General features: G+C 39.1%; 1 protein-coding gene across 1 annotated transcript; it reads right to left on the reverse strand.

The window, feature by feature from the left end:
* Positions 1-8,928: 8,928 nt before the first annotated feature.
* On the reverse strand, positions 8,929-18,871 carry LOC111229741 (ras-related and estrogen-regulated growth inhibitor-like protein). The gene is made up of 5 exons (XM_022756211.1): positions 18,808-18,871; positions 15,180-15,236; positions 14,254-14,327; positions 12,043-12,191; positions 8,929-9,965 (listed from the first exon to the last, which is right to left on the reverse strand). The coding sequence occupies exons 1-5, from the start codon at positions 18,857-18,859 to the stop codon at positions 9,680-9,682; spliced, it is 618 nt and encodes a 205-aa protein (XP_022611932.1). The 5' UTR covers positions 18,860-18,871; the 3' UTR covers positions 8,929-9,679.
* Positions 18,872-25,971: the final 7,100 nt, after the last annotated feature.

Below are 25,971 nucleotides of genomic sequence, written 5' to 3' on the forward strand. Positions count from 1 at the left end.
TGTAGTATGGCTCTTCACACCTCCTGTGCCCGAATGAGCCAGGCCTCTCAAGCTTCTATGAGGTAATGGTAAATGGTAAATGGACTTCACTTAGGTAGAGCTTCAGTCATATCGACCACTCGAAGCACTTTACACTACAAGCCACATTCACCCATTCACTCACACATGCATACAGCCCATTTTCTATGCATACAGAGCTTTTCCATCACACACTGGACGGAGGCTTTCATCGGGGGTAATTCAGGGTTCAGTATCTTGCCCAAGGACACTGGAGTATATGCGGACCGGAGGAGCACGGGAATCGAACCACAGACTTTACGATTAGTGGACGACCCGCTCCACCTGCTGAGCCACAGCCGCCCATATGAAGGTGTAAAATGTTTAAATCTGTGTTGATATTTCAGATGAACTACAACACTGCCTCTGCTTCAGCAACATAATATTTCAAACAGGTAATCCTCACCAAAAGTGAACATTACAACGACATACACACAGCCTCTCAGGCTTTAGAGGGATGATGGGATTAAAAAGTGGCTGTTGAATTTACATCATGTGGCTGTTCCACTTTACAGCACATATTAACAGCCACTTGTCGTCCACTAACTCACATGTGCCTTTTGATACTGGTGGATACAACTTTTACAGAGATGACCAGCAGATTTATCGCAGTGGACATGTTGCATTGTCGAAATAGGAAAGTGAAATAATAATTACAATCACGGTTTTGTTCCTTATAGGTGCGTGTGTGCCAGTGAACAGAATACAACCGTAATTAACATTATTAGTCACACCCATGGATGAATTACTGAACAGACCTGCAGGCACTGGCCTGAGGGCCTGGGGCTTCAGGGAGGTCCGGGGTCCCCAGTTTGAAGTGATTGGTAACATTTCTTGATGAGAAGTCCATCAAACAACAACAAATAGATTATTAGTTCAGAGTTCTATAACAGCTTAGTCCAGTAGCTGCGTTTCCATCGCACTTTTGTGCAAAATAGAAGCAATTTTTTTTTAGAAAAGTCGACAAAACCAACAACTGTGAATGGTCTGTGTGATGTTATAGATAGACAGACAGACAGACAGACAGACAGACAGACAGACAGACAGATAGATTTCAGAGTTAGGGTTAGTAAATCCACCTGTTTGTATAAATTGCTTTTTAATTTGCAATTTCAATTTGTGCATTAAGCAGGTTAATGGAAAAGCGACTGTTATACCTGCAAAAAAGACATGAAAAGATGTAAGCGTTGCCATATTGAAACACCAGTGAGTGTTAGCTGTTATTTGCCAGTGGGAAGTGGAATCTGTCAGTGGAATATGAGTGTATTGTTTGAGTATTTCTAAATAACATGTCACTGTAAAAGTAATTAGGTAATAGTTAGATGTAATTTAAGATAAGCACTAACATTTCATTATATAAGATTCAAAGGTCATACACCTATCTGCATTAAAATGTATGCGTGTTGTACTTGTTGCGGTTACTGTGCTTGAAATAATAATAATTGTAATAAGTATAAAATTTAAAAGAATATAAAGGATAAATCTTAAAGGCCATTAAAACACTAAAGTGTGTATCGGCCAAGTGTGGAGGTGGATGCTGCGAGTTCACTTTCAAGCTAATACTGTGTCTGGCTTTGGATTTTCTGTTTTTTCCTTTTTCCCTCTTCAGCAACATTTGAGGAATAAATCTTCATTCTTCTAATTCACTGTGTAAAGTCACGTTGAGGCTCTGATTCAGCAGCTGACAGCAAGAGCCTCAGAGAGCCTCGCTGTGACATCCACTGCTTCATCAGGTTCACCTTATTTTCTGAGTTTTGGCAGCATTGTTGCAAGAAGATACCAACATTTTATAAACCAAGTCAGTGTTCACACAGCAGGACACCATGTTTAGTCTAACAGAGACAAAGAGTAGACCACAGACAATTCACATTCCACAGCACAGCTATTCTATCATCTTTCCATCTTACATTCAATCGGTGTTTAATCAAACCAGATGATCCAGATGTTGCTCATCAAAAAAATGTTCCGCAGAATCTTGTTTCTGTGGCTCTGTTCTCAGAGGATGCATCACAGCTTTCAGGGCAAGTAAAAGAAACAAACTCATACTGTATATAATATAAATGTATATGTCCAGGGAGCAATCACAGTGTGCACTCATGCAGCGTGACCACATGGCAAAAAATGTCGCCTCGAGCAAGTCATACAAGCGAGTGTTCAGATTGACTTAAAATCATGTTACAGAGGGGAAATGTTTCAGTCAGGATCATTCCACCTGCATCCTTTTTTTTTAGTTGATTTGAATTGGAAACAAACTATTATCTTACTATAATGATATTTATATTCATACATTTTTATGGAAAGTGAGATTTTCAGTCGGCACCAGACTAAACATCTTGAACTACTGTTTATTTTTGCAGTCATGATTGCAGCCACAGAGAACTGAGTGAAGTACCATCTGATGTTGCAGACAAACTGTTCCCTTCTCTAACGGGGATCTGTGTCTGTGGAGGTTCAAGTCTTCGGAAGCCATCCAATCCCCTGTCAGTCTGACTAAGCTGCCGAGTTTTAGATTGGAATGGGGATGTGCTCACCAGCTGTGAGATTAAGGGGAACTGATCGATGGCCTTTCTGATTGGCTCTCGCGGTGTCCCAGCAGCATCCAATCCCCTCGGTTCGGATGGTTGTCCTCAGCCGAGCCAAAACCAATTCTTCCTCCACACAGGGGCCAAATAAGATCACTGACCTGAAGCTACGAGGCCACGCTTGTAGGTTCTGTCTCCATCCGTCTGCACTCCTCATCTCTCTGGAAAGATTGAGACAGAAAGAAGGAGAGGAGAGAGAGATGAGTTTATATGAAGTGTATTTTTCACCATCACACATTTACACTTTCCTTGTTATTATTTAATGTGTATTTTCCTGACATTTCTGTTATTTAGTGTTCATGCCAGCGGCGTTTCTACGCCACTCTCTTCAGAAATTACCTGTCAGTTAAACTCAGTGGGTGGTGCCACTGTGATGTCTCTTTCCTCACATTTCCTGTTCAGTCTCTGTAGGTGGAGCTCTTTTCTTTTTCTGTTTACCCACCGTAGGTATGACTGCTCCTGCCAGCTACACTCAACATGTTTTTTTTTGTTTTTTTTGTTTTTTTTTATATCATTCAAAGCAATCTGCTGTTGCTGCTGCTGGAAATGTAAAATGCATGACTTCCTGTGTGGCGAAGGCTTTTTATTTATTTTTTTCTAGAGGAGAAAATGTGAGATCTTTCATGAGCTGAGCAGAGATGCATCTCTCTGAAAATGTCAGGAATCATTAGTTTAAAAAGTAAAAAGCCGGAAAATCTTTAAAAGCAAAAAACATGCAAGATGGCTTCACATTAAAGGATTTCTCCATGTGTTTAAGTGTGTAAATGTGATTCTAGTGGGATTGGGGGATTTAAGCGATTCAGCCTTTCTTTGCCACCTGAGCTGTGATCACAGGTGTGGTGCTGCCAGGACGACGCGCCGACGCTTTTTTTCTCCAATTGTTAGGAAACACAATATTTGCAGTTCGTATAATGCTTGATGATCCAGTCATTACTAAAGCGTATGTCATGCCATGAAAACAAATGGAATGGTCATAGTTGTCATATTGAGATTTGTGTTGATTGATCCACACGTCAACACGAACAAAATCATTCCACCTTAAAAGTGGCCTTTGAGCTCAGATGATACTGATTTTATTTATTTCTTAAACAACTGGAAAGCACTGATGTTTAATGATTTTGAATAGACCAGCCCTTCACCCTGCGTTCAGAGTTTCATAAGTTGAATTTGCTGAATTTCTAGTGAGCATTTGATTCATGTGCACTGTAAAAAAAAATAAAGTGTAAAAAAATACTGGTAATTTTCACCAGTCCTCTATCAACATACCCCTGCCACCCCTAACACTGCTGACACTCCTGACACTCCTGACACTCCTGACACTGCTGACACTCCTGACAGCCCCGACACCCCTGACAGTAACAGAAAATGTCTGTTGAAAAAAAGACAATTATTATAATTTATCAAAAACAGATAAAGTGAAGAAAAAAATTATCTTTACCATAATTAACATCTCCTACTGCTATTTTACAGGTCTCTCTATGAGTCCATATATTTTACCTTCAATATATATTAATTGTTAGAAAATTGAAAATTGACCATGACTGAGTGGGGGTTTCCCTATTGGCCGTTGCTCTTTCAAAATGATTTGGAACAAACATTTTCTTTCAGCGGCGTGTTTACAGCTGCAGTGTTGCCAACTTAGCACATTTGTCCCTGGTTATAAACACTGGGTATAAACCTGGTACATGGCTGGAATGTGTATGGAGCCAACTGGGGGCTTGGGGTGACACCTCTTGTTGCGGGCAGTCACCCAGCGGCTCTTATTGGCTCACAGTCTGCCATAGTTATTTGACTGATAACCTAGATAAACCTAGACCTCTATGGCAGTATTACTGCAACCCATTCTTTCTGCAAATAATTAAGTTGCAAAATGAGGACTTTATTAACTATTCATTCATTTTAAAGACATTTCACCATGTGGGCAGTTATAGATGACAGATGTATGTAAACTTGCCACCTTAAGAACAGTGGTTACATAATAGGTGTGAAATTGGTGTGCTCTGGTACTTAAAGACCTAACACTTCACCCTTAGCTATGATGATGATGATGATGATGATGATGATGATGATGAACATGAGGAGGCTACACTGCTTCCTGTCTGCTCTTAGAGGTGATGACCAATCAGAAGAGACCATTTTGTCAAAAACACCAATTTATCTAACTTGCACGAGCGACCAGATTTCATGTTGTCATCTATCTGTGTTGAAAATCTGCATCTGCTGTGTTTGAACTGTACTTGGTTAATTTGATGCTGATCTGGCACATGTAGTCTTTTATTCTTGACCTTAGGAGTAGTCATGAACATTCATTGAGGCATAGACTGTAAGAGTAAAGGCAACAAAATTCATATTGGAAAGAGATTACTGAAATAATGAACATTTGTGGCGTTGAAGTTGTCACATAATACACTGACAAAACCCCAGACGAATATCTCTTTAAAATATTTTTAGCTGCTGGCTGAAACCTGTCACATGGGAACAGCAGCAGACGAACCCGCCAGCTAAGGACTGAACTGGCTATTGTCAATGAAATAAACTGTATGGAGAACTTGACCTCAAGACTATATATGATCACTATATAAAGCTCTGGAACAAAATAATTAAAGACTATTTATGTGTGATCTTAAGTTGTAACCCATTGTATGTTGTACATCATTAGATGACCCTGTGTTATTTTTCCCACCTCTTTTTTCCTGACAATATCAATAAAAATACATTTGCAGAAGAAAATGGATTGACAAAAAATGTAATCTAAAGCTCTCACCCAAATTTCATGGCCTTTATCATCAGTCAGCTTTTGTCAGCTGGACAAACTCTGCTCACTGGTGAGGATGCTGTGAGACGTGGTTGAAAGCCAAGGCCAAAGTGAGGACGGTAAACTGCCAAAATGCAACAACAACATTTTGATATCTTTACAAATAAGGTGATAAATTAAATGGAGCCTGGCAGAGTGCTCCGTGAAGAAACATAAGATGCTTCACAAGAGCTCAAGTTTTTAATGCAATTATCCAAAATATACAGGTAACGTTTCACAGTCAGAAAATAGGGTTTTGCAAGTTTGTTGCAAGGATGAAACTCAGTTTGGTTTTCTCATACAGATATTTTTGGAAGTAATATTAAAGTAGTTTTAAATTTAAAATTGAAAAATTAGGTCACTTTCCTTCCAATGAAAAAGGACATTATTTTTTTTTTTTTTTAATTTTTTAAAAGTTGTATTTATATAAATTGAGGTATGATACAGTTACTGTACAATATTACTTGTGTCTGTTCTCAGTCTACCTTTAACCTTATTTTAGTATGATTTTGTGTAGTGTGTTAGTATTGTTTTATCAGTTGTAACATTTTTACATATCATTTTGTCTGCACCTTTTTATACCACTGTCAGATCTCCATTTGTAAAATGTTTCCAACCTCATTGGGATGTAAGTAGGTAAAAGAAGTAAATGCCTCTTGAACCCTGAGGAATCCCACACATTTTCTCTTTGGAGACCTTAAACTTATAGAAAATACCACTCTCTCCACATACAGTACTTACAAGTGGATGACTAATTAAAAAGAAAACCTGCATAAATGAGTGGAGAAACATATCAAACGCAAATGCCTCCATATGGATCATAAGAGGTCACTGAATAGTTTAATGAAAATGATGTGAACATACTGCACGCTATGGCTTTTAAAGTCACCCAACTGAACACTTCTGTGAGATCTAGGAGTGATGTGTTCGACAGCCTCTTCACCTCCATCACCACAAGAGAAATTCACTCTCTCTTTATGTTGCTTTTACTTTCATTTGTCACTCATCTGTGTCTGAGACTCACTTTAAAGCCTAGATTTGACTTTTTTTTTTCCATTTTGTTGTTCACTTTCATTTCTTCTCTAAAATTTGAATTGATTGAGTGCGTAATAGGTCAGGCCCCATGAGCAGCAAATCATTAAAAATAGAGGAGACAAAAAAAGTGCACATCATTATAAGCTTCAGATGACTGTGCTGCCATCTAGTGGAAACTGTGGGAACGTTGCTTTGTTTTGGAGACCAAAGAACTCTCTGTAATAATGGAGCATTTCTCACTTCTCCTGCCTCCAACCTGCTATTTTTAGCAGTTGCACACAGGAAATTCCTCCTCTCTGAAGGCTTTAGTGAAATGCCTCCTCTCACGGTCATCTAATTAAAGTTAAGCTCAAAGCGAAACAGCCGGCCCTTGGAAGAACTAAAACAGGCGTCTTATTAGGCAATGTTTAACTTTAATTTCCTCTGGAACAACCAATGTTTTTACAGTATTTACAAAAGGAACATTCATCTACAAAATGCTGAATACGTGTTTTACTTACTTATTTTTCACAATGTGTGGTAGGCTACATTCTTTCTGTACAGCATCACTGTGACATAACTGGATTTAAGAACAACAACACCACAGCAGTGACTGAGTTCATGCCCTTAATTGACATTTGTTAGTGTTTGTTTTGTTTTTATGAAGTTTAAAAGACTTTAAGTTCACATCTGATGCTGGGAAAAGATCAAATACAAGAATTATCACATTACATATTACATTTATTATACTGGTGAATACATTTAAATGATGCATTTAGTCATGGCTATATGACAATATGAGCAGTAAAAGAGGGAGGATGACAAGGCCAAAAGCTTGAGGTTTACTCCATATAATTTCTGTCTACATAATCATACATTTGTTATAAATTTGCACCACTAATGTTCAATATGATTGGTCCTCAATATATATCAAGTAGCTTTAATTTGAAAGGGATTAACACACAAAAAACCTACAGCTAGGTGTTATTGTTCCATCACAGAAGAACTGTAAGGCTGCAGGCAACAATCATTTTCATTATCAATACATCTGACAAATATTTACCATAATACTTGACTGATTGTTTAGAGTGCAAAATGTCAGAAAATAGTGAAAAAAGGTCCATCATCATTCCCTAAAGCCCAAGAGAACATATTGTAATGGCTTGTTTTGTCTGAGCATCAAAAACCAGTGAATGTTTGGCATTTTTACTTAAGAATGACTTAAGAAAATAAATCAATTATCAAAATTGTTGCAAATTAGTTTTCTGTCAATTGACTTATCAATTAATCAACTAATCATTTCTCCTCTAGAGTACTAGTTGGATACTGGGAAATAATGAAACTACCATGTACTGTCGGGGTCAAACCGGCAAAGTTTTGGCACGGGGTTTCCTGGGAGTATGATATATTACGATTAACAGTATAGCAAAACACTATAGCTTTCAAGAAGTAGAATTATGATGAAACGATAAAAAAAGTTCTATACATATATAATGTTTATTAAAGTATCAATAAAGACCATCGAACAGTTTTTTCCCTCATCTAAACATAAAACATAAAACCTGCTGAGCAGCAGAACTGAAGAGTTAACATGTTATTATACAGAGAGGCAGTTTAACAGTAATAGTAACCAATCACACAACTGCAACGTCATGCTTAAAGCAAGCTTTAAATGTGACATGTTGGCATGTTCACTCAGCGCGCTGCAGTGTCAGTCCACAGTTAGTGACACACTGTGAGCACAGTGATGAGGGACACTGTGCTGTTGTGTGAAAGATCAACAAATACTATATGTTGGTTTAAGTAAGGTAGGCCGAAGCCTGAACATTTCACTGTCATCACCAGTCAGACACGCAGGCCTCCATGTTGTGGCTTCGTTTCGAGATGAACAGATGAACCGTCGGACGAGTTTGTTACTGCTTTTATTTGAGAAAGCTACAGCGATAAACCAGCCAGCTGCTTGGAGCGTATCTGTACCTACTCTTGGAATCAGCAGTAATTTTATAACTGCGTTTGTATCAAAGCCTACTCTCCCATAGGAACCTGTAAGAGCCTTTTATGAGCTAAGAAAAACAGTCTGTTTTCAGCTGCATTTTCCAGCTAATCCAAGGTTGTTTTGAAATAATTTGTATAAGGAGAATTTTCTCAAGCCATAGAGGAGCAATTCAGTTTATCAGAAAAATTCTAATTCAATATCACAAACTTTGGAGATACACAGTTTTCACTGGACGAGAAGGAAGGGTGTGAAAAATTGTAATCTGAAAAGTAACTAGTAAATACAGCTGTCAGACAAATGTAGAGTAAAATATAGTCATATTTGTACCTGGAATTAGTACTTGTGTAAATGTATGTGTGTGTGTGTGTGTGTGTGTGTGTGTGTGTGTGTGTGTGTGTGTGTGTGTGTGTGTGTGTGTGTGTGTGTGTGTGTGTGTGTGTGTGTGTGTGTCTGGAACTACCACAGAGGTGTATTGAGGACTTTGGCAGGTGTGTGTCTGTGGACAGATTTTGACATTACGCAAGATACTGATACAAATCTCGACAGATGTGTAGTTGAGATCAAAATGAAGGCCAAGTTTGAAGATGGTTGTGGTCTGACGCATGAGCACTGAGTACTCACGTAATAATGTGGTAATGACTACTGAGCACTCATGGGTCGGAAGGTCAACATGTTGACGCGTGTCACGCTGTGATCACATGGCAAGATGGTGTCTAGTTCTGTTTATTTGTTTCGTTGAATATATTTTTTGAACGCTGATGAAGGGAGACTAACCTGTAGTTTACAATAAAAACAAAACATCAGAGAAAGGTCTGTTTTTATGCTTTACTGTCCTTTTAATCGTCTTGTGACGTGTTCTCAGGGTCCAGTCCCTCAGGTTGGGAACCACTGTCCTATTCAACTATAACCTCTGTTTTGATGACAACAGTCGAATTATTCCTCGAGTAAATATCTGTCTCAGCTCACAGCAGACAAACCAAAGCAACAAAAAGCACAGAACTTGCCAAATACATGTACTAATATCTGCCTGTAAATTGTGTAGTTGCAGGCACCATCCAAACCTCTCCACCAACCATCCATGTTGCTCAGTGTGTGAACACAGGGTTGGTGTTTGGACCACTGTGCATAAACTCTACAGTTTTCTCACACTGCATGTAACCTCTTAGTTCCCTTTAACGTGGCTCCATACACACAACATCCCTTCAGCTGATCATCCACTGACTTGACTGGAAACAATCACACCGACTTCCTCCTCTTGCCAAACACGTTGTTGATGAGTTTGGCCATAGACTTGGAGCCGCTGTAGCGTCGTCGGTCGGCTCTGTACTTCAGGTGATCCATCACCTGTCGGATGAGTTGTGTGAAGAGATTGGCGATGTCCTGGTAGCTCTCGGCCGCCGACACCTCCTGGAAGTGACAGCGGTTCTCCTGAGCCAGGCAGCGGCCCTCGTCCTCACGTACCTCCCGGACGTGGCACAGGTCCTGCTTGTTACCCACCAGACACACAGGAACCTCCGTGTCCCTGAAACACAGACCGGTCAGTGTGGGTGAGGAGGACGTGGATGCTACTCTCAGTTCGAAAGGTTTAAGAGATACTGTACTAACAGTAACTGCTATATGACATCTTCATCAGTATAAGTGTTGTATAGCTTGAAATAAGTGTTGGAAGAAGCAGATACTAAATATATGGCGAGTAAAATTATTAGTAGCAAGAAAAACATCTTTTAACTTAAGATTAAGGAACTATGGAAAAAAACTTAAAGAAGCAAATATAGCACTTAGGCCTTTTCTTTACTTCCTATAGATCCTCATATAATAATAATAACAATAATAATAATAATAACAATAGATGCTCATAATGTCTTTCTATATTAACTTAATACTGTAGGTTATATGCTTTATTACATTATAAACTATATCATATTAATCTTAACTCAGACCTAAACACATCATTATGTCACTTCACTTGAGACACTATTGGTTTAAAGCTCTGGTTGTGGGGGTTCTATATATATTCCTTGCCTTGTAATTTAATTTCTTTCGCATAGGTTCTATTTGTATTTCTATTTGTTTTCATTTTATATACCAAGTATATTTTTCACTTTCACTTTCTCTACATATATGTAGTTATTTCTGAATGGCTAAATTCCCCATGTGGAAACCAATAAAGTTTAATCTTGTCTTAAATTATCTGAAAAATAAAGCAGGAATGCAGAAAGTACCAAAAGCTGCAGTTCCTCTAATGACCACTAGAGTCTAGCTGCAACAGTGAGTCAATCTTCCATGTTCAAATGTCAGACAACAGACAGCAGAAATAATCTTGTTTACAGCCTGGTACAAAAATAGTTGGAGTGGACAGTAGGTGGAGTCAGGCGCTGACAAGATGGTGAGAGTGGAGCAGCTCACTCTGAGCTTTAAAACCACTCTTCAGAAACCTGTGGGTGATGTCGCGGAGGCTACGTCCATCTTTATTTACAGTCTATGACCTTATTCTTTACATTTATTTATCCCTTTTCTCTTGAACTGACTTCAATAATTTCCTTTCCAAGCAATTCTATAATTGTACATTTTATATGCTCCTTATTCCTCTTAAATACTTCTCATGTTCTACCTTCATCTATGAACTGCTTCCAAAACAGGGCAAAACTGTAAGTTTCCTCCTCATGACAAACCTGACCTCCCCTCATGTCTGCAAAGCAGACATTTGACTAAGTGCATGTGATTTACAACCACATAAGCATGAGTGAGTCTAATATTTGCCCTCCTTATCTCCATCGACGTCTGATCACTGATCTACGTTTATACTCACATACTTGTCAGTGACTAAATAAATCTCTTCCCTGAGCGTTATCAGGATATGACAGGCAGCTTGATGGATGTGGTTGGCCCATTTTGCAGCAGACTGAATTTTGATGCCTGTGGGTTTGCAGTGAATCACTCACTCGTCATCATGAATCATTTATCAGTTTGTCAGGGCCAGTCGGGACTCCCAGCATTCCTCAAACTCCAAACTGCATGAGGATCCCTGTTCAGCTTCAAAGAAAGTAGGGCAGCTATACTCTGTTTGGTTCTGTTCTCCTATAGTGTTTACAGCACATCCAGGTAATAGATACCTCCTAACATTTCTTTGCTTTTGAAGTTAAAATCTTGATATTTCAGTCTTGATAATTTGAAGGTTTTAACTGCAACTGAAGAGTACCTTCGCAAACAAAAGAGTTAATAATTAACACTTATGTACATAAACCTTTTTAAAATCCACTGGATAAACTCAAAATGGCGCAAATACCAAACTAAAAACAAGATATTTTCAATTACATTAGATTTTTACTCAACAACAAAGATTAATTCTAAGGGATAATGTCCGATAGAGTTTTGGTCAATACTCCTAGCTGACTTTTAAACACATTTCTAATATTGTTTATACTTTTTAACCCACATATTAATATGTTAAGCCCCATCTGGCAAAAATATAAACCTCAGTAAAGAATACAGTTCATGCTCGGATTCACAGCATCTCAGCTATTCTAAGGCTCTCCAGCTTTTCTGTTCACTGTCTGAATCACCTCATAACAAAATCCCCTCAGTGTGTTGCTTCTGACCCTTTGCAGTTGTCCATGCGCGTCTCCCGAATCTGCCGAAGGATGTTCTTGGCGTTGATGAAGGAGGTGCGGTCGCTGATGTTGTACACAACCACAAAGCCATCCGCCCAGTCCACCGGCTCCTCCAGTATACACCTGGCCTCCGAGCTCTGCCAACGACAACACATGCTTTTATTCTGAAAATCACACTGGCCAGAGTAAATTCAGATTCCACAAATGTGTAGTTTTGTTTTTCTTCTTTTTTTAAGTAGGTACAAACTCATGAACAGGCAGCATTAGTTTCCCGCTGTCTGTAAGCTCCACCAGCCCATTCTTGTCTTCATCCAATACTAACCCTAACCCAAAACAGCCTGACACACTCGCCTTTAGCCAATCACTTGGAAGTTGTCAAACTTTTAAAGTGTTCTCCCTCTCTCTCTCTCTCTCTCTCCCTCTCTCTCTTCCTGTGCTGTCAAATGTCATTCAGTTGTCAGTTTGCCACCATGAGGACTGCGTGACCCACTTCCACTCCTTTTGTTCCTCATCACCACCTCCAGCGTCTTGGCTCCTCTAGGGGAAGTTTCCAACATACTGAACCTAATTCATTGGACTGCTACCCATGGTGATCTACCAGTCCACCAGCTTGCACCTTGGATCCCATGGACGTTTGCACAGACATTCCTGGTGCTGGATTGCCCCCCTGCTCCCTCAAGGATGAATTGTAATGTATTGTACCTGCAAAACTAATTCCCATCATCCTCAGCTGTACTTTGTGAGCTTAAAGCACCAGCAGACTCCACCGAAAGTTCTCACTTCTTATTGGCTGATGCCTCAGACATGGTTCAGTTCAACCACCGTTCGAAATCAGTGTTTGAGGTATATTAAACTGCCAGTAACCATAGGAACTTCTGCTATGTTGCTAAGTTACCAGACAACTGAGAGTGGCCTAACCACGAGTTTAATTGATGAGAAACAGATTTTTGACAAGAAATAATGAGTAATAACAAGCGGACAAAAAAAAATATTAATAATAACAATCAGATAATAATATAATATGACAAGGTTCACTTGTAATGAGCAGACGAGACTAAACTAACCACCAAAATGACAAAACAGAATTTGTAAAGGTAAAACTAGAACTGGTGCCAAAAATAAAATAGAGGAACAGAGGGAATCTGTCTGTGGCCGGCTTTAGTGACCTTGAGCAGAAATAAACAGCGTATGAAGGACAAGAGGCCCAAGGACATGTCTGAGCCTTCAAACAGCAATGCACTGTAAAAACCCACTCATCCCTCTGTCTTTATTGGCTCCATACTTTCTTTATGCAGTCCAGGTCAGGAGGTCAGGACATCCACTCTGTGTTTCTTATGAGAGGGCGAGTTACAGTGAGTTTAACCGACAAAGACAATGACCAGCTCTTGTTCTGCTGAGCCCAGGGGTATTCCAATAAAATACTAACTCTGCAGTAAAAGGCCTCTCAGGTCTTTTGGAGAGGTAAGCAGGTTTGGATGGCTCTTTTCTTCAAAGAGACAGCCACTGGCGTACATCGCCTCGGGATACTCTCATAAACCCTTTGGATTCCCAACTTTGTGCTGTCGGAGTCGTACACGTGCCGTCCCTGTGTAAATATCTGACCATGGTTCAGTCAAGGTCACGGACATGTGCTGCAGCTTCAACCTGGAAACCGGCCCCTGTTTTGTTTTTGTTATGTGAAATCCTTGTAGTTCCAAAACAAGAAATTATTATGTTCCCACTTCAGCTGAATGGATTCCAAATATTCCACCTTACTTTGGCTTTAAAAGCCTTTTTCAGCTTCCGTGGATGAACTGAAAAATAACACTAAAAATAACATGGCCCCCGAGAAGCAGGTTTTCTCTCAACAGTAATATTGCTGTAGGTAAAATAAATATTGTCTGAGGTCTGACCTGTAAATGATGATTATTATAAGTCACACAAATGGCTGGAATATGACATTTAACTTTCACATGGACGACTTGTGTGTACAGATTTCCCATCCGTCTCAGATTCTCATTTCTTTAACCTGTTCCTTCTCAGGGGCGTCCATGTGTTAAGTGCATTTCCACTTCACCTGATGAAATGCAGGAGGAAACCAAGAGTCCCCCTGCAGCTCTTCTTTTCTAATAAAATGCAGAATTAAGTATACACATTGTTAACTGTCCAAAAGCATGGAGGGGTTAGCCATATTAGATTAGTGTCTGAGATGTGCTGTACCTGAGAGCAGGGATCAAAAACCTCCAGGTTCAGCTGCCTGCCATCAATTGACAGTCTTTTATGGTACAGAGAATCTGTGATGAAAAAATAGAACAAAACATTAACAAAACATTGTGTATTCATTGAATATTTGCATCCCATGTGTGTATGTGTGAATTTTAAAGATGTGCTACATTTGTGTTTTGGGAATTTTTAGCATTGTGTCATTGAATTTCGATGAGATACTTTTTACAGCAGTTAGTATATGGAATCAAGCCAACAAGGTATCCTTGTCTCTTAAAGAAATATTAAGCATCAAAAAAGCCTTCTTCCAAGATGACAAACTATTCCTTTAAAGCTGGAGTAAGCAGTAATGTCTTGGCATCAATGGGCAAAAGCTCCATAATCACCTTTCAGCATAATATAATTCAAACGGTGTGAGAGGAAACGAGACGTCTGCACCTCCTGTTTTCAGACTCTGTGTTCAAATCTAGCCAGATGTGTGAAGGTGTGTGTGTACGTCCCTTCAGATGGATATGTGTCAATATCCGCGACGTGTTTCAGAGACGGAGAGAACTTGCTGCCCTTCTCCTATAATATCAAAATGTGTCGTAGATATACCCTGAATGTTGCTATTAGTTTAGCCTTTCGCTAACTGTAGCCAAAGGCTCACGGCTGTGGCTGTGTTGCTTGTGTTGCTTAGTGTTCGTGTATGAAGAGAGCTGCAGGAGGGTGGCTATATCTTCAAACTGTGGCTTTTTTTTTTCTTTTCTTTTTTTTTTCTTTTTGGAGATTTCTGCCAACCCCAGCTTTGAGTCCATGAATGCTGTGGTAAAATGTATGTGATTCAACAGCAACATCCATGGTTTCTGTAGACGAACTCTGTTTCCAGGACCAAAACCAAGCACCCATCACAGCACCATTTCATCAAATCTGGAAGCACTTACTGGTGTTGGAGGCATATTCACCGATGAAGCGCCTGGTCAGGAACCGCACAAGGACAGCTGGAGGAAACAGACGAAATGAAAAACAACAAAATGAATCATGGCATCATTACACTCTCATCCCTCACAGGTGGCAGCGGTTTTGGGGGGGGGGGGGGGGGGGGGGGGGGGGGGGGGTTGCAGCCCTCTTCCAATCCCACAGGCACAGCACAGTGCCAACAGTCTCAGGGACTGGAGAGGTGAAACTGTAGCCGCGCATGAAAGAGGCTGCATGGCTTTGCTGGAAGTTCTGTCTGTGTGCATATTTGGCGAGCTCAACGGTTACATTACATTTCCCCCTCTGCTTCGCCTCCACATATAACAGACTGTCTGGGCCAGGTTTGGTCCCACAGACAATCAGTTTCAAATAAAGGTTTAAGTTTCAAGCGCTGCACATCATGTGGCTGATGGTGGTCGTGGGTCTCTCTGGAGGGGTCATGCAGGGGTTATACTCAGGTTATCAGGACACACAAACATGGATAAGACACAGCGAGTTATCCATGCATGCTAGAAAATGCAAAGGAAACTTAAAGACACAGGAGCAATTCTTTTTTCGTCACGCTAACTGATGTATTTACAGAGCTAAACAACAAGAAACCCACAAGCTCCTCTTTGATGTCATCTTTTTATTGTCTCTTTGTCATTCTTTTATTGCTTTTATACAACATCTATTCTCTCTAATTATCTATTATCTTTTATATTGAAGTATGCTGTATGTCTTCCCTCTTTAACTTTACCTTATTTCTGTCCTGCTTTTGTTTGGCCTGACTGTCCGGCCTTCTGAGCCTCTTACCGATTATTGCTTTTGCTTCGATTGCCAAAACACTTTGTAAACTCTGTTTTTAAAGGTGCTATATAAATAAAGTTTTTATCATCATTATTATTAACATTATTATAAAATTACAAGCATGCATTGAAAGCAACAGGTAGAACAGTGAGTAGCAGAAAAACATTAGATGCACACACACTTGCAGATGCAGCCCTCAGAGGCAAAAGCATCTCCACAGTAACAGCTCTGCTTCACTGCCAGGATGAGAGAATGGAGTCGTCCCATTGTTTTATGAAGCTCTTCCGCAGACAGCGCAGAGCCCATCAGTCTTCACCACCACCACAGACACTGAGCACTGATATATGCAACGAGACCCCAAGCAGCAACACGGGTCCTTTAATCCCCCTCTGTGCCCAGGCTGCATTTTTCACTACAGTTTAACGATGACACAGGAACATGTTTGACTCATTGATTTAAGGTACGGTCACATAAACTGGTGAAAGTCTTGGAAAATATGCCAGTGGCATCATGGGAAGTTGTTCAGACCAAAATACAGTTCTGTTTTACTTGTTACTTCTGTAAACAAAGAAAAGTGGCACCGACTGCCAGCGCACTGAGGAGAGCCAAAGTAAAAGGCTTGATCTAGTTAATTACAACATAAACAAAACCACTGGTGGGGCGTTTCAGCTCCTCTACAGTACAGCTCAGGCTGCTTGATTTAGCCTCTGTATACGTCGCGTTTTCCCTCCTCCAACCTCAAAATCAGTTCCGCGACAGATGAGTCTTCATTTTAACAAAGGCAGGGGTTTGTCCGCAGGCAGAAATAATCTCATTATTTCAGTTAAACTGCAGTGAATGGAGCCAATAAACCTCTCTTCTGGTTATGTAACAAAAAAACCAAAGCCCAGGGAAAAGAGGAGCTTAAGTTTGTTACTACTGATGAGATGTCCAGGCAAGAGAGGAGTCTGCCACTTAGTGAGACCTCGAGATGAGGTTCCTGAAAAAGTGTTAATAAATCAACCTTTTTTCACTTGTGGACATTAGAAATTTTTTTTGTCATTTGGTTCAAAAAAACACAGCCTCATTTTGTCTCTGGTTAAAAGATTCAGGCCTTGTGGGCACGTCGGTGGCTCACCCGGTGTCACATGGGCTTGGTCCCGGATGCAGCGGCCATGGGTTTGGGTCTGACCCGCGGCCCTTTGCTACATGTCGAACGTGAGAATGGTGAGAATAGTGTTTTCCAGACACAGCCCAATATACGAGCGCCACCAACAGGGTTTTGACTGGAAAGTTACCAGTAAAAATCTCTGGAGCTTCTGGGAAACTTCACCACGAGCCTACAGAAGTAAGAACCTTAGAAAATAATTTCAACTATCTTGGTAATCGATTTATCGTTTTAGTCATTTATGAAGTGAAAGTACTGACAAGTTGCTACAGTTTCTCAGGTTCCAGCTTCTCAGATGAGAGACTCCGCTGTCACTCTTTGTCATATTTCACAGTAGCTGAATATTCTTCAGTTTTGGACTTTTAGTCAGACAAAACAAAACATCTGAAGATGTCATCTTGGCCTCTGGGAAGTTGTAACTGACATTTCATAAATCACACGATTAATCAAAATAATAATCAGCAGATTAATTGATCATGACTGTAATTCCTCAATGAATTTAGATTATAGCAAAATAACCACACACCATGACGCCTCATCTGAGCATTAACAAGTCAGAGTCCTCAGTGCTGCTCAAAGTACATTTAGAAAGGTTTCTCTAAAGCGTTCACAATGAGACACTGACTTTGAGCTGCTCTCTCCTCTATTTACATCTGTGGTTCAACATACACCCACTGCTTGTCGATGAAGTCTCTGATTAAACTAAAGCATCTGAAAGTATGTAGGGCAGGATTTTAGAAAACACAGACCTGTGTTGAGGACGGGCTTTGTAAATAACCATATTTCATAGAATTTAATCCTTAGAACAGAGTCTGTTATGACGTCCAAATAGCTTAGAATCACTGATCCATTTAGTTTACATTTAATTAAAGTAATTTCTGAGTCAGGTAGAATTGCTGAATAATTGATTAGCTGATCAGCAGAAAAAATGCCAAACATTCTCTAATTACAGCTTCTCTAATGTGAGGTGTTCCTGCTTTTCTTTGTTTTATAAACTGAATGTTTTTGGGTCCTGGCTGGACAAAATAAGTGACATGTCACTGACCAAATGATCAATCAATTCAACAAGAAAAATAATCTGCAGATTAGACAATGATGAAAATAATTATTGACTGATCTTAATTTCTTCCACATGATTGGAACTAATTATATTTTACATTTTTAATCCACCTCAGATGAGTATGTTATACATCTGAACACTCTGATACAGTACAATCAGGTTTTTAGTTTAAATTAACTCATTTGAACATGTGGATGGAAAACAAACAGGTTAACTGAGGTTTAACACACACAGCTTCCGTCTTCTAACCCGATGAAGTCCAAATACATCATTTGAAACTTATTTGAAAGATTTAGTAAATAATTTACCAAATCTCTAATATACTAGAGGTTTCCTACACTTATAAACTTTTCTTATTCAAACAAATGTATAAAAGTATGAAAATGTTGTACAGTATTTTATAAATAAACTTTCCAAGACAACTAGTCATTTATTGTACATCAAAAATATATGTAACATTTGAAAAACACTGTCATGAGTACTGAATTGTGTACTGAAAAGAAAGAAACCAATAGCCGTGTTAAGCGGCGTCATAAACACAACAGAGATGTTGACAGAAGGTCCACACGTATTCTTGTTTGAAATAAAAGCCACTCACCTGATTTCCCAGCCCCCTGGCTCCCCAGCAGGGCCAGCTTGATGTCGTTCATGACTGTGCTCTGTCAGCTCCTCAGCTGGCTCTCTGTGTTGTGTCTGCTATCTGGGTTAGCGTCTAACACTAAATGCTCCTTACAGTCCAGGCTGGATGGGAGTTCACCCCCCCCCCCCCCCCTCTCCCTCTCCCTCTTCAAAGGGCTGTTTCACTTTTTAAAGCCAGAGGCAGAGGAGAGGAGGGGAAACAAATGCCTCCCCCCTCTTCTGTGTGTGTCTGTGTGCCAAGCGCTCTTTTTCTCTCCCTCACACCTCTCTGGTCTCTGTTTTCTCTCTCTCGCCTGCACCGAACATAGCTCACTCTCCCCACTTTTCCCCCTCAATCCATCTGTTTTCCTTCTTTCTTTCCTCTCTTGTGCCTATATATCTCTTTTTTCTGTCTCTTCCCCCTCCTACAGAAAGGTTACTCAAAGGTCACGGCTGACTAAACCTATTGTGCTGTTCCAGCTTCAACACTGTAACTGTAGTCCAGCTGCCATCTATGGACCTTAGGGTTGTTTTTCATAGTGTCATTTTATGGAAGCTCATTCCTGCCAAGAAAAGAAAAGAAACTGATGAAATGGCAAATGTGAAAGTCCTCATGGTCAGTTACAATCATTATATACTAAGTAAATTTAATGCAACATTCTCAACTTTGCTCATAATTTCCTGAAAAACTTTTCCTCATAATTTCTCTTTCTTCTTCCAGTAATATTCTCTGTTATTAAGTGACTGCAAACAAAAACTTATTTCCTATGTTTCTTTTAAAAAAAAAGAAAAAAAAAAGGAAATTACGTTGTAGGTAAGTGAAAAATAATTCATTAACACTTGTCAATATCCATCAGAGATTCCTACAAAGACTCATGAAAATTCATGACTTTGAAAACGACACAAGTTGGCAAATACTCATAGTGAATGTATGTGCAGAACATTTAATGACAATTTATGCTGTAACTTAATTATGATTATTGTTTCTTTAATCATTATATTCAGACACTTCTCTAAGATTAGGGAAAGATTGTGGTCTTGGTTAGAGGCACAGGGCAGCATGTATTTATATTTACTTCATTAACATTCAACTAAAACCTTTTGCCTAAACCTAAAAATATCCAGCACTCACGCTCCTGCAATTTGCACTAAATTTCAAACATAATTTCCCACAATTACGACTGAATGTGATTATTATTCTGGCAGAAATGGACTTCCATACAATGTGGCTTTTTATCCAGTTCAAATGAAGAAAAACTGCATCTTTATTTCCTCGGCCGGTGCAGTGATTGTTGACCTCTCTGTGATACGATCTGATAACTTCCTGCTGAGCTCAGTGGCGATAATACTCGCGCTTCAAGGAATAGTCATTTCATTGAAATTGGTCGATGCATTTTCATGAAGCGAAGGCAGTGATATGATGGGGAAAAAATGTTGATGACTTTGGTTGCGTACTTTATTAACTGTAGAGTCACAGCTCACCAGGTTGAAGCAATATAGAAAAGTCAAGGCTTTGAGCACATTGTAAAAGCAAAACCATGAGGAGGCCAGCAATAAAAACACTGATTAGAGCATCAGTCATACTCCTGACATCAAACTGAGTCGATTGGGACGAGTAATCCATCTCCTTCAGCCTCAGCCGCCGCACAAAATGTGGCATATACAGCCAATAAATCATCCTGCAGTAGCTTCAATTTCACAGACACTAACGTCAGCCAATGAAATACAAATATTCTTTCGACTAAAACCACATTTTTGTCCCCCCTGACCCCCTCACATGCTTGTTCTGGGCATTTTGGGCCCATTTCCAAACTGGCTTCATTTGATCTTGTATTTGTTTGCGTGCAAAGTCAGTCACCCTCCTCCAAAAGAAAGTCTTAAACTTTACCTCCAACCTCAGAAAGGGCTGTCATGAATTGGCTGCACTTGTCTTGGTGTTAATCATAACACTGTTTTAAGCCTTAATGTTGGGTGGGTTGTTTCAGAATATTTACATAGTTTCTTTATATTTATAATGGTTGGATTGAAAACCTCAAAATTCAGGATTACCACGGCCTGATCACACATGTAAACAAGGCTTTAACAGTTTGGAAATACATTTAAAACACATGTTAGTAAATGAGACCTGTCAATCAATTTTAGAGTAAAAAATGTTTCCAAATCTCCTTTTTTGGAGTTGGTTGTACTCTCTTGTTGACTCTTGTTGGACCTTTTAAATAGTGAAACAAAAGCAGTAACGATGAAATGAAAACAGCCTGACCACATTACTGTATGTGCGTCCAAATCCATTCATAATGCACGGCATGCAGACATGGATGGGCTTTTTGAAATGTTTACCAGATAATACTTTTTCCATTCAGCTATGTTTAGATATCATATATCCTGCAAATCAGCTTCATGCACCAAAATAATTGGTAGCAGATAACTTTACGTTTTGGGAGTTGAGCTGAGGACTGAAATCACCAACATGTCACTGAAATTCTTTGACTCGCTCATCAGAACAAAGGGAAATGTTAAAAAATAGACAGATTAATATTGCATATTGGGAAAATATGCTTGTCCCAATCACGCTTAATCCCAAACCATTAAAGTAAGAATTTTAATCACCCTTGAATGCTGAAACGCTTGATGACTTCAATCAGCTGCAAGTACTTTGGATCAGAAAACATTACCTCCATCAATGCAAAACATTTTAATAAAAGTGCATTTCATCCTCAAAACTTCTCAATCCTGCTGTAACCAGGAAGAACCAGAAACCTGTTTTACTTTCAAGGTGAGAGCACACGGTGGAAGACCCAGCCATCCATAGCAGCTTTTAATCAGGCAGAGAGGGAGAGCCCATGTCTCCTGAGCTGATCAACACGTGGCTGCAGAGAGGCTTTCACATGGGACGACGTCATGTGCCCACAAAACTACACACACAAGAAACACATTATTCTTACCGGCTCCAAACACACACACACACACACACACACACACGCAACTTCAACAACAAATCAACATCAAAGGGCGCCAAAGCACATCAGCAACATCATTACATAAAGTCTGTGCACCAGGAATCTGTCTGGAAGGTTTTCTGTTTATTCTGTGAAATGAGATTTTCTGCCATGTATGACATGAGTAAGTTATGTTGGAGTGGAGATTTCCATATGGCTGTTAGCCAAACAGGAGATATCCTTTCAAAACTAACTGGTGACTGAATGTCCTTGGAATTAGGCAAGCAGCCTAATCTATTCTCCAAAGAGCTTTGGGGAAATGATTTGTATGTTAGTTTAGGTTAGTTAAGTTTAGTTAAGTTTAGTTTACTTTAGTTTAGCCATCTTGGCTTATCTTAATTTAGTTTTGTGTTTTAGTTTCTTGTATAACCTTACTAACCTAACTAATTAGCTTAGCTTAGCTATGAACTTAGTAACATAAACAAAATAATAAAAATGCTCAGTGTGTAATAAAATCAAATATATTGATAAACAAAGTAAACTAGGTGAAGCATGTCTAGCTAATTGTAGCCTAGCTTAATTTGTTTGATTGCTTGGTTTATTGCATCTTAGTTATGGCTTAGTTAAGTTTAGGCAGTAAACTTGACTAAGATGAAACCTATTTGCACTTATTACATTAAGCATTTTTGTATCATTATTTTTGCATAAATGTATAACAGGATTAAGCAAACTCAGGTGAGCATATTTAGTTTAAGCTTAGTTTAGCCATTTTATCTTAGCCTTGTTTAGCTGTTTAGTTCAATATAGTTTAGCCTAATCTTAGTTTGTCTAATGTGACATATAGTACCATATAATGTGTTAAAAATTAAATAAAATAATAAAACAAAAATGACCCGTTGCATTAACACAAAACAAATCTATAAACATGACAAGCAAATTAAATTGGGTGACGCTTATATAGTGTAGTCATTTAGTTTATGGTAGCTAACTTAGCCTGGATATCTCATCTTATCATAACTTTGTTTACCTGGTTACCTTATTTAAGTTAGCCTACATAGTGACTTAAAGTTTAACTTTAGGTTAGTAACTCACTTAGGCTATGTAATGGAAACAAAACAATCCATTAAAAATACTAATAACTAATACTAATTGAAAAAACAATATGATATGTCAACATGATAATCAATGTAAAGCGTTGAAGTTAATTTAGTAATGGATACCCAAATACAAAAATGGTAGGACGCAACATGACTCGACTAATTATGAAGGAGCAACATTTACAGCTAATCAACAAATAATTATCACCTTATTACCATGTATTCACCTAATCTTTACACTGTGTTTTACTGGTACAAAACAGACAGAGGTGCTGTTCTTTCCATTCTGTAAAAAACTTCAGCAGCTGCACATGATGGAAGAAGTGAATAATCACAATTAGGCCTATTTATCTTTTTCAGCAAAGCCAAACAGTAAAAACTTTTGATCTTGCTTCAGGAAATGATGAGATGTGTGGAGAATGTGCTCTTAATTTTGAGTTCCTTCCACAGAAACAACACCACTGGCTCGAGATGGCAGCTATCAATCATTTTGACAGAGGTCTCACTCGGTTTTTGTTCCATAAAACTGGAGTTAATGTGACTTCAGTGTTTAAAAGTGCACCTTTAAATCCAGCCCATGATCATCCCTGACTGTCCTGCACGTTTTGGTTCAGTTGTAGCCACTCATTCCCTTCAGAAATTCAAATAAACATCTTGAACATGTAACTGTACCGATCCATAGTCCTGTGTGTAACAGGCGCAGGCTGGATTGATGAAGTGCAGAATCAGTGGCAGTCCGACTTCTCGTGACACCCTTCATTCTCGTTGTCATGTTTGGCCTCCAAGGCCCTCTCTTCTTTTTCTTCTTCTTCTTCTTCTTCTTCTTCTTCTTCTTCTTCTTCTTCTTCTTCTTCTTCTTCTTCTTCTTCTTCTTCTTCTTCTCCTTCTTCTTCTTCTGGTTTCCCCTCCAAATTTGGGCATTGGAGGAGATGTTTCAACATGTTTCCATAGCTGAGATGTTGAAATTATGAAGTGAAATGACTGATGAATGATGGTGTGTCGGTGGTCTTTGAGCATATTCTATTTTGAGGTTTATTGCTTTAAAAGTATCCAAATCTCTGTCTTTGGCACAAGATTATTCTCGAGTTAAATATGAAGGATGATGTGCAGCGTTATCCTCTTTTTGTGTTATATCCCAGAGCTCTTACACAGAGATACAGTCAGAAATTCGTCAACTTCTTTACCCCTACCAAGATCAGTTGTGATCATAAAACTTATAGGTGGTACATTAATTTCCAGGAGAGTATGATAAACTATCAGCTCTGCTCTCAACACTGTCCAAAGAAAACTGCATGCACTTATCCCTCTCCCAGACACGATAATTCAAGAAAATAACACTTTAATGCAACAACTTATCAAGACTGTAAGTGAGGAAATGAGTCTGAATTACCCTAAATAACTCGGGCAGCTTTTTGGAGGAGGTATACATTTTAAACAGCAGTTCCAATGTGATGACGCTCATGTGAGATGAATGAAAAATATCAGTTGTCCGATCGTGACTAATGCACGCTGTTTGGTTTTGGTCTAAACATTAGATGTAGGTCTTATTTCAAAAGAAGACGTTCTCCTCTGAAGCTGGAAACGTTTTGCTTCTTTTTGTGTGCATTAGTGATTCACCCACCTTCAGACAGGGTGAGGGGAGCTGCATGGGGGCTTTTGATGTTCTTAAATGAAACATCTGCACATTACAACGCAGGAAAAAAAAACACAGACAGGAAAAAGAAAGGGCAGACATGTGACTGAGGTTTACTGGACTGAATAAAGTGGGTTTAAAAGACACAAGCAGGGACTAAACCTCCCTTTGATAACATCTCACGGTCAATTTCCCCCCATTTTATCTAACATTAGCCACAGGGCTGCCGCCGCTGCTGCTGGCCCTTAAAAGCTCCTTCTCATCCTCCTCTGTACGTCTTCATTCAATATCTGAAAAAGTTTAGATGCTGGTGGACGTACACACAGATCAAAGACACCGTATCATGTTTATGGTCAAACCAGAGTGGGTTTTATCAGTGTTTTAGTACGAGTACTCATGGTGCAGCTTTATTAATAGATTATATCAAACAAAAGAGCATTTTGATACAAGTGTATGAAAGTATGAGCCTTCCAGCTCAAATGACATGAACTACATCCAAGGCAGTCACCTGTTGCTCTTTCCTGTTTGACAAATCACACTGAGCTGAAACTTGGAAGAACAAGACGTCCTGAAAAAGGGAATATCATGTTTAAGAGCTGAAAACTGAAAACCACAATCAGAGACTGACAGCACACAGTGAGCAGACCACCAAGAGCAGCAGCAGAGTCCAGGAGACACAACGTCACGCATCCACACCAGGATTAACACGGAAAGACAGCAGAGGTTTGTCGGGAGATTTATTTAGAGGTGAAAAAGAAAACATGAAAGAAAACCAACATGTCCTCCTTAAAGTCAGGAATCTGACAGTCAATTTACACCTGATAGTGACGGTTCGGTGTGAGGATCCTGTGGATTTCTACAGCTGCCATCAGGACCAAAAGAATATTTGTTCAGTTTTTTGTTATTATGTGGAAAATGTTCTTGTTTTTACAAGAACATTTATATAACAACATATCTTTCATGTTAGTTTGGCATATTTTCTCTTAATTACTCTGCAGACCAACCTGTTCTGTTTCTACCAGAACCTTTTCACTGACACTTTCTCATATGTCTGGAGTCCCAAATGTTAGTAAGTCAATAATACAAGTTTCTCAATTTCAAATAAAGTTAGTCAGTAAACTGTGTTTATAAATCTTAATAAGTCATTCAAATGGATTGTATTACTAATCCATCACTTTTGCAGTTGTAAATGTTTTTTTTTTAACAGATTTTGGTTTACATGTCCGTCCAGAGGGTCAGCAGTCCTTTGGAGGGTTCTGAGAGAGCATTTTCCACAACCTGGCAACCAGGTTGTTTTTATTAATGACCTATTAATGATCTATAAAGCATTAGTAAATTATTTATGGGCCATTGATAAAGCTATAAACCTTTTATAAAAAGCTCTCTCGTTATAACACCATATCGCTTTGCCTTGTGTCATGAAGCTTCCAGTTAAAATGAGCTGATTTGATTAAAACTGTTTCCTGTTATAATGAAAA

The sequence above is a fragment of the Seriola dumerili genome, unplaced genomic scaffold (assembly GCF_002260705.1).
Source record: "Seriola dumerili isolate Sdu_G_001 unplaced genomic scaffold, Sdu_1.0 BDQW01000242.1, whole genome shotgun sequence".
Taxonomy (NCBI): Eukaryota; Metazoa; Chordata; class Actinopteri; order Carangiformes; family Carangidae; genus Seriola; species Seriola dumerili.